Source organism: Nicotiana tabacum, chromosome 16, assembly GCF_000715075.1.
Source record: "Nicotiana tabacum cultivar K326 chromosome 16, ASM71507v2, whole genome shotgun sequence".
NCBI classification, from domain to species: Eukaryota; Viridiplantae; Streptophyta; class Magnoliopsida; order Solanales; family Solanaceae; genus Nicotiana; species Nicotiana tabacum.
This window is the reverse complement of record NC_134095.1, coordinates 46,037,390-46,047,159: the sequence shown is the minus strand read 5'-3', so window position 1 is coordinate 46,047,159 and position 9,770 is coordinate 46,037,390. Positions and strand designations below refer to the sequence as shown.

The 9,770-nt window shown below is 35.8% G+C and overlaps 1 protein-coding gene across 4 annotated transcripts; it reads right to left on the bottom strand.

The window, feature by feature from the left end:
- LOC107783862 (uncharacterized) lies at window positions 1–5,692 on the bottom strand. Of its 4 annotated transcripts, none has more exons than XM_016604891.2 (6): window positions 5,480–5,692; window positions 3,281–3,383; window positions 3,030–3,206; window positions 2,586–2,684; window positions 1,817–2,059; window positions 1–610 (listed from the first exon to the last, which is right to left on the bottom strand). In XM_016604891.2, the coding sequence occupies exons 2-6, from the start codon at window positions 3,353–3,355 to the stop codon at window positions 185–187; spliced, it is 1,020 nt and encodes a 339-aa protein (XP_016460377.1). In that variant the 5' UTR covers window positions 3,356–3,383; window positions 5,480–5,692; the 3' UTR covers window positions 1–184. The 4 variants fall into 4 exon arrangements, with proteins under 4 accessions (XP_016460377.1, XP_016460375.1, XP_075088874.1 ...); XM_016604889.2 differs by having other exon boundaries at window positions 3,030–3,209; window positions 5,480–5,691; XM_075232773.1 differs by lacking the exon at window positions 5,480–5,692 and adding an exon at window positions 5,016–5,039.
- Between the last annotated feature and the right edge of the window lie 4,078 nt (window positions 5,693–9,770).

The following is a 9,770-nucleotide window of genomic DNA, read 5'->3' as shown; positions in this document are numbered from 1 at the left end:
CTCCTATAAAGAGGCAGAACATTCATTTCATAACATATCATTCAGTACATCACCTGTATTAAAATGTTTTCTGCTCATAACTCCAGTTCTGAACCATTAACAAAATGGTTAATTTGCCCATGTTATGAGCATTTAGTCATCAATAAAAGAAATAGCAAAAACTACAAAGTTGCAGAGATAGCCCTCAGTTACACTGCTTTAATCTGTCAGCATTCTCATTTGTACTGTCGGTCCCAGGCAAAGTTTCTTCAATTGGTGATTCCTCTTCATCAACATCAAGAGAAAGTTTATCTACTTTTTCATCTAAGGCATCAGAATCAGATTCTGAATTTGTTGGTTCTAAAGAGGGTTCGCTTGTCACAACAGTTGGTTGTGCACTTGCTGCAGAATTATTGTCTTTCTTCCAAAAAGAAGACAACTTTTTATCATCTTCTCTCATCCTCTCAGCATATTTATTGATATCAAAATCAGCCTTATCATCTCCGCCAAATGCAGATTCCAGCAACCTCATGTCAAACAGTTCTTCCATAATTTTCTTGCTGTTGGGGTCGTCTGAGTACACAAAGTTGACTTTGCTGGCAGTCTTTGGGTCCAAAAAAGGCTTTGCGACCTGCACCATTCGGATTAATTAAAAGAATTGGTTACCAATTGGAGATGCTGCAAATAGGCGGATGCATCATCTTAATATTTGAGAGAACGGAGGAGTCCAAAGGGAATCAATTGGAATCAAGCAAAAGTAACCTTAAGTAATGCAACAACTTGGAATGCTTAAATTACAGCATGCAAAGGATGCAACCCCACCAAATTTTAGAGGAGAGTAAGTAGTTACTCTTAAATTGCTAATTTTCGCTTTTATTATTCACCTGTCAACAGATTTGGTTTCTTCAGTCTTTCTCCTATTCAGAAGGCCTTCTATCTTTTCCCAATTTCGGAGGCTTTTTGTTCCTTCAGAGGCCTGATTCAATTGTCTGGCATGCCTTCTCTTTCCTCATATATGTTTTATAGCTCTCTCTTTTCCAATGTCTGTTCAGATTTCAGAAAACGAAAAGCACATGATCATCCGATTGATAATGCTGTCCTCTTTTCTTCTTTCTCTAATCCATGCATTGTAATACATGAATTAAGAGCTTTCTGCTGCATACTCTATCCTTCAGAGTTTCAGCGACTTCTGCCCTTTGGGAAAGCCATGGTTCTTACCAAAATGCATTAGCCATCTTACATACAACTGAAGAAATCTGACTCAATTTCTTATAAAGGAAGTCATTACTGCTACGGAAAGGATGCAAGACATACAGAGACAAAATGTTTCGAAGCCCCAGAAGGCAAAAGATAAGGCTCCTCTTTACAACAGCTCGACTCAGTTTTTGCTAAAAAAGCTAGTCCTAATCTGATATGAGTTTAGCAAGCCCAAGTACTAGCAAAGTCATAGAATCAGAGTAAAGGACTAGGCCAATACAATACTGATAGAGGAGATATTAAAAAGCAATACAGCCCATATAACAATTGCAAACATCAATTGACAATGCCAGCTGTGATGCAGTTCCCACGACTACCCCATGCATGAATTTTTTCTTCTTCGGCTCTTATTTGACACTGTTCCCTCACATTGCTGGCATCTTAAGATGCCCAAAAAAAAAATGCCATTGATCCCTTATTTTCAAGTAGTTCCTTCGCTACAATATTAACCTTGGAGGTCACAGTCATGCCAATGATTATAATTAGTGTTCATGCAGTACACAAATAAAAAAAACAGAATCCTGTTACAAAACATTTACAAAATTAACTGCTAACTTAAACAAGTTTGAGAGCAAATTACCTTCCAAAATGGTTCAAATATCTTGGGTGCATCATATAAAATAGCTATCCCCAGCCTTTCAGGATAATGTTCTTGCAAAACATGAGCTGTTTCTTTTGTCACCTTGATCGAGATGTGTGACAGATTGAATCCATGGAAATCAATCAACCAGACCATCTGTTCCTGGTCTTCTGGGAGATTTACAACAGCGTTTTCCATGCAATACACTAAATACTTGATTTGTCCTTTAACAGACTTAGTGTTCTGCAAGGAGAGACTCAAAATGTTTATATCAAGCTTTTCTTAGTTCCTTGTGTCCAAAAACATTAATCAGTAATAACTTACGAAATGCAGTTTTTGAATTTAATTTTATGTTGCTGACAGATGAGGAAATATAATCAGTTTGAATCAGTTCATGAAATAAAGGCAACATAAAGAACACAAAAGAATGATATAGTCATTGTAGCTTTGAGGTCTATATTACATAGATACTTTATTTGCCTTGATGTAGCCATGTCAAAGAGGTGTGACCTTCTATGAGTACATGAAAATTCTTCATAATACATTAAAGAATTAGCGAAAAACTGCATCCACCCATATCAAATACTCTACACACACCCATCTCAGTTACGTATCAACAAGTAAATGACTCTACGTACTTAAGCTGAGGTTTAAACGGTTTAAGAAAGTTCATTTTCCTTGCAATTCTTTTCCAATAATCAATAGGATAAAAAATCATAAGCTATATGATTGTATCACAAGTTAAGGAAAAAACAAAACTGAACCCTGCCTGGCATCGAGGTCTCATGACAAGAACTGTCCTACCCTGCTTGTCTGTATAGTTTGACCTATAAATTTTGCCTGTTTCTGCTTCACTGGCCACATCATCCTGTATCAAAGTAATACTTTTAGAAAAGAATAAAAAGAATTGCAAGAAACTATAGAGAGGATACTATTATCAACAAGATCAACACAGATACTATTGTCATGCTTCAACGTTGCAGATTCAGGCTGAGGCAATGCACAAAACAAGCTATCCAAAAATTTCACCACTAATTATGAAGCAAATCATGCCGAAAATATAATCATTGAGGAATTAAGAGCGATAAAGCTCATAAGAAATTAATTTTAATTAATAAAGGCATTATTCTCTCCTACACATATCAGAAAAAGAATAATAAAAGGAAAGGAAGACCCAAAAAAGGGAGGTTTCAGAAGGGTTCTGCAACAGTACCCAGCGAATTTCTTCAGGCTTGTACTCCGATCTCCACTTCAGAGTCGCTTTAAGCATCCTAGCTGCCTTCTTCACATTCCAGCTTCGAGCCATTAAATACCTTGAAATGGATGCATCAGAACAATAAAGAGCCAATTTACCTGAAAGTGGCCCAATCAACTTTCTCATCTCATTGATCTGCTAGAAATAAAGAACTGTTAATCAGCGCAGCCCAGTTTAAAACCATGAGAGAAATATAAAAAATGAGATACCTTGTTCTGTTCTTCTTCCGGTCTCAAAGAATTCTCAAAGCCATTTGAAGTAGCCTTTGTTGAACCAGTATTCATAGTTTCAGGGAAATTTACTGGCGCCACACTGTAATGAAAATGACTATAAAGTAAAATTTTGCATGTATAGTGCAACTCTAACAAGAACACAGCTATAACCATGGGTCACAAAAGATCAACTCAAGTTGAGAGCTACAGAAAACAAAACCCATAAATGCAGCAGGAAAATAGTCAAAATATTATCAGTGGCATGTATTTTAGATCTTTCTAAAATCAATAAATGAAAAACAAAATAAAAAAAGACCCAGAGAATTTGTTTGATTCAGGCAGGCTTTCATTGTAAAGGATAAAGGAGAAGAGAATCATTTCCCCTATTAGAGTAATGAACTTTTGCAAGACGTGAATATGAAACAAACACCTTCCACTTATAGTGACTATGTGAGGTTGCGAGATCTGAACATACGAAAACCTTGAATTTTTAACCATTTCAGAAATGCCATGAGTTGCACAAAGCATAAATCAGATTTAGAAAACACAAGTAGGTTCTGTTTTCCGTTTATAATGCTATTGAGAAACTAGCTACTTGCAACTTTGCATATTCAGGATAATTTATTGGGCACTATATAGTAGATGAGAGATTTTAGTCAGCCTTCACTGGTTCTTGGCAGTCATAGAGGGAGGGAATAGCCACCTAGCAGTGGCCAGTTCCAATCTTTGTATGACCTCATTATCATCTTTGATTAGTTATTTCATGTATGTAATACTCCTTTTTTTTTTTTAATAATGATGTCTGTGTTACTCCTTACTATTACATCTTTTCATTTGTATCATTATGTTTTTTTCATAAGGTAAATTGTATTAATCAAAAGAGAGAGAACTCCCGTATACAGGAAGTATACCAAAAAGTAGAGAATTTACATCAGAACATAATTCTCTACAAAAGACGTCCAATCTTCTATACAAGTAGGGGCTATATGAGTTGTATCATTATGCTAGAGGTAAGCTGCCATTGAACTAGCAGCAGAATCTGAATATTTTGAGTTTTTAGCATTTAAACTAGAAAGTCATGTTAAAAGCAACACACAGCCTCATTTTGTATCTTCATCCTAATGAGCACATTATAGGATTCTAGCTCCTCTACCTGCACATTAGCACCTCAAAGTGGAAGTCCCCAGCAGTTTGCAACCAAATCTTCTGATATTAGTATATTAGAATACAAGGTCACAACTGATGACATATTCTAACTAGAGAAGCTTTGAGAAGGCAAAATGCATTACATGCCTAACACGATTTTCCTGTTCATATTTCCTAGACTCTGCAACAGGCAAGTGAAACGACAAAAATATTGCCAATTGCCACCAAGTTCTTAGAGTAAAAAACTGCCTAAGGAACAACATAAACCTAGTGATTAATGGTTTTGGCTGCAAGACATCAGAAACAACATTTTAGAATCTCTCAAGAGCCTTCTTCATTTCTGCTATCAACAAGGAATTTGCTATTAACGAAATAATAGTCATCATCCATTAAATAGATTTGCTCAAACATGAGTAGAAACTCTAGGAGGTAGTACTTTTTTAATGATGGTGGTGTCTGGGCCAGCTTGTACGCACTTTGACTATTCCATTGCAATCCAGCACAAGTATGTGCAGAGGAAGTATTTGAAGTGCACATCATTATTTCTATTATTCTTATTTAAAGAAGAAAAAAAGCACCACTTTACCTTTCTCATATTCTTGGTATAGCCTGAGATTTACCCAACCTAAGACCAAGCTAGTTTCGTCAACCCAGACAGTGTGCCTCAATGTACTTAAACAAGAAAGAATGAAACAAACTGAATAATGTGACGAAAGTCAACAAATTATCTACACAGAATTATATGGAAAAAATTGCAATTGCACAGATTTGGAGTATGCAGTGCAAACATCAACAATTGTTTTTGTACCCTATTTCTGGGGGTAACATAATAGTAAATCCAGTTGTCCAAATCATATGGCCAAATAGGTTCACTTGATTTTTGACCAATTTCCTCATGATTGCTAACAGTCAATAAGAAAGTCAATTCATAGAAAGATAAACAAATATCACTCATGCAAACAAATTCAAGAAACATATTACAAACATAGTGGGTGCTCAAAAAACAGCCAAGAAAATGAAAACCGAGAAGATGAATTGAGGAGTAGTTACCTGGTGATTGTAAATTTGAAGACTGTTAGAGGAGAAGTCGTCAAATCAAATGAAATGATAAAGAAGCAGGAGGGGGTCAACTGGAAGAAGGTTACTTTTAGCAGGGGTTACAGGTGAGATTCAACATTGTTTATTATTATTATTCTTATTCTTATTATATAGTGCAAGTAATGGGAATATCATAATAGAGATGTATGAATGGCGCCCTCCATATGACTACAAAATGCCTCCTGCTGACCACTATATGTCAATTTCATTCAAACCGGTGAAGCTAGGAACTTTGGTCAAAACTTACTGCTGTAAAAAACAATTTTTATTTTTCGTCCCTTAAACCTTTTTTTTTTTTGGGTCCATCAAGTTGACCAAAGAAGAGAAAAGATGGTAAAAAGTGGAAATGAAAAACATAAAGAGAAACAAAAAAGGTTAACCTTTAAGGAAAAAAAAAGTACCAAAGCAACTCTCTGTTTATGGTAACCAAGTGTATTCATACACTCATTTATCAGTTAATCATATGTATTTTTTAATTTAAATTGTTTGATTTAGTATAAATGTCAGGTGCGACTAATTTTATCCTCACAACCATGATACGTAATATTCACATCGTTTAGTATTAGAATCTATTAGATTTATAAGAATTTATTTATGTAAGAATCAAATGCGCACATTAGGTTTGAAATATTGAAGGATAAAAATGTATTTCTACCTCTCAGCACGGTGGAAAATGATTTGAGCTACGATAATCTGAAATTTTAAAAGTGAAAGTAGATAGTTGACTCTTTCATGTAAAAAGTTCTGTGTTGCCTAAACCCAATTTTAACGTTGGAAAATATACATCTCAATTTGGTCAAGTGATTGACAAGTAACAACTCGTGGCGGAGACATAATTTCTGATAACGGAGTTTAAAAAAAAGGTTAAAAAAAATTGTAGCTAGTGGAAATTGAACCAATGACCTTACAAAGGTTTTGAACCTCCTTGACCACCAAGCCATATTTTAAATTGTGTCAAGGGGATTCAGTTGGTGAATTAAGTAGACGTTCGTATTCATTGTTTTGTTCTTTTAACGGGTAAAGTATACACTAATTATATATAATTATAGATGTGATATATATATAAAATTATTACATATTCTATAGATCTACCCGTTATTTTTAGTTAGTGGTTGAGAAATCAACTCGGTTACTAAATTTTTCCTCGTACCAACATAGAGAATTTAAGTAGTCGATCGTATTTACAGTTTATTTTTTCAATGGGTATACATAGGGTATATGTTCATTATATAATTAAACACATATTATACATAGATTATTATATATTATATATATTTACCTACTAGATGAGCGACTATTTAGGTAAATTATTGTTTGAGTTATTGGACATTTCAAACCCTATTATGGATACGTTAAAAGAGTGTCATTTTCGTAGGTGTTCAAATAATGCCAATTGATAGAGGCCAAGGCCGTGAAAGCAGAAAACAAATAGAGGTGTTCGCGTGGAAGGCAACAAAGGAAAGGGTGAACATTTCCAAGTTGTGATACTAATAATAATGTCACCTCACAAATGCTGGTCCCTATTGACAACTCTCACAAGGTCATAGGTAGCCCCCAGCCCCCACTCTCTTTTCACCCACATAGCATTCAAATATTGAGCATGTGTTTGGTACAAGTATTTTAGTGCTAAACCTTTGCTTAAAACGAATTAATAAGAAAACAGAGAGTGAATCTAGTTAAATATAATAACCACTAGATCTAACGTTTTAGATGTATTGATGATGTAGAGCTAAATCCAAAAATGATGTGTACCAACTATAAATGTTCAATGATTGTCAGTGAATGTAGTAATAAAAGCATGCAATAAATGTAGATAATGGCAATGAATGTAATAAGAAAGGATTTGTCACCTAAATATTAGATGACTTGGATGATTCCCCTTCCTGACAACAACGTGGAGTTATAGAAAATGAAGATGGACAAGAAATTTTTGGATCTTGTGAATAAAGAGTGTATATCAAACAATGTAATCAGTGGACAAGACAAGCTTTTGTATATTCTTTGTAGTCAACCCTTTACAATGTGCTCTTATCAGAAAAGTGAAGATTACATAGATAAAAAGGGTCACCGATCTTTAACAAGGTTGAACTCCACACATTTGATATGATGAGACTAACGATATATTGAGGATCTGAGCTTCCTTACTTGCTTCTCCTTCATGAGGAGAGAGAGATGAGGATCCTTTTTCTTCTCAGAAACCATATCTGTGTGTCTGGATTTGTTTTTGGCCCCCTCTCTTCTTCTTCTCACTTAGTTTATATACTAGGTATTCTTCTTTACCCAACGGTCATTAACCATAGTACCTAAGTCATTTGACTGTATTACTACTTAACCCACTGAAACGCCGTAACATCCAATTCATCGTATAAGCATTCCGAATACACGACCTCGGCCGTGACCGAGGTGCATGTCATTATAGCATTGTATGGATACGACTTCGGCCCAAGTGACTTCTTGCCGCTCTTCTCTATGCGGATTCTTGTCTGGTCTGATTTCGACCCATACAGTTAGTCTCTCTACCTATTGGGGTCATCTTTTGGCGAGCTCGATGGGTGGACTCTATCGATTTGAAAGGTGAGGAATCTGAGCACTTATGCGAAGGGTGAGTACCTCATGGCGATGTAGCAACATGATGTTTCGAGGTATGCGTCAGACCGTCATGTTAGTTCAGAATGTCATTAATACTTCTCACGCGTCATTATGGTGCATGTTTTCTACGTATTGCGTCATTTCCCGTGCCCTTTCCATTTTCTAAATGGCGGCATTTGGTTTTTCCACTCAGGGCATTTAATATCCCTATAAATAGGGGAGAATCTTTCATTTGAATGTTACACTTCTTAATAGCTCAAGAGATAATTTTGCAACTCTTCTTCTTCTTCAGTTTTTCATATTTCTGTTTCTGTTAAAAATTCTTGTGACTGCTACCTTTTTCCCTTATCATTCCCGTTTCTCTCTGTCACACCTCCTTTTTCACTACACCCCCGGAAGGGAGTATATAGGGAGTTTTTTCCAATTTTAAGTGACAATCGAAACGGGATTATTTTATTAAAAATTCAGAGTCGCCACTTGGGATAATTTTATGGTGTCCCAAGTCACCGGTTCAAATTTCGAATCGAGGAAAAGATTAACTCTGTTTTACAGTCCGCGAACTAAAATTCGGGTAAGGAATTTCATTAACCCGGGAGAAGGTGTTAGGCATTCCCGAATTTCGTGGTTCTAGCACGGTCGCTCAACTGTTATAGTTGGCCTAATTATCTTACTTTAAAATACTTTTAAACCTATGTGCATTTTAATTTTAAAACCGTTTTTAATTATTTTAAGGAAGATTTCAACGTCATCTAAAACACGTCTTTGGACCACGCCATATGAAATGCACCCACAGTCCGAGACACATTTTATTTAACGTTGTTGAGATTTAGATTTGGGTCACATGAAATGCACACCCGAGTTTAGGAAAGTAAGTTACTAAAATAACGCGCCTAAAGCAACTATGCATTCGCAACTTTACGAGGGCCATGGAAAATTCACTAAATGGCACGCCTCGAATTCTCAAGATAAAATATTACTTGATCGATGGCCATGCATTTGAAGTTTTGTTTGGCGCGGCACATCTCGATTCATTCTAACCAAAAGATTTCTAAACTAACTAAATAAGGCTTAAAGACTATAATTACTCCTAAGTTAATGCTCGAACTCAGGTTAGTAATCCCAGGGCCAGCACTAAGCAAGGTCTAATCTAAATTATGGTTCAATTTTCATCTTGCTAATCATAAACCCAAGTGTAACGGAAACAAACATTTTAATCACACGAGACGGACCGGGCTAGCTATAGTTCCAATGTTATTTGGAGATTTTCAAAGGAAAGCGCAGAGTGGCCAGGCCCGGTCCCAAAACCCATGTGTAGTTGCCCCTTACTACTAATTATGTGTGAGAGGTAACTGGGCTAAAAGGGAAGCCCAGTTGGGCAGCCTAGTTACGAAATGAAAGGCAATTGTAATTAGGCCAATGATGATGGCCCAAAACATGATTCAACAAATATACTTGAAGCTAACTATCATTCAAGGAAATCCTGGATTTGGACGAGTGCTAACAATCCTTAAACCAAATGTACAAAATGTTCAGAACTCAGTGCATGTATTCTATAGCGGAAAAAATACAATTTCCAGTCGTGATGATAAACATTTTGCACGAATTGCTCATCATTTAATGTCAAAACTTACTGATTACAAATTCATGCAGCATC

Excerpts from the sequence above, each read along its gene's own strand:
- LOC107783862 (XM_016604889.2), bottom strand. The coding sequence starts at position 3,355 with ATGAATACTGGTTCAACAAAGGCTACTTCAAATGGCTTTGAGAATTCT. Across the intron at positions 3,210-3,280 it reads CGGAAGAAGAACAGAACAAG|CAGATCAATGAGATGAGAAA; the intron begins GTATCTCATTTT and ends CTTTATTTCTAG. Across the intron at positions 2,060-2,585 it reads TCATGAGACCTCGATGCCAG|AACACTAAGTCTGTTAAAGG; the intron begins GCAGGGTTCAGT and ends CTCTCCTTGCAG.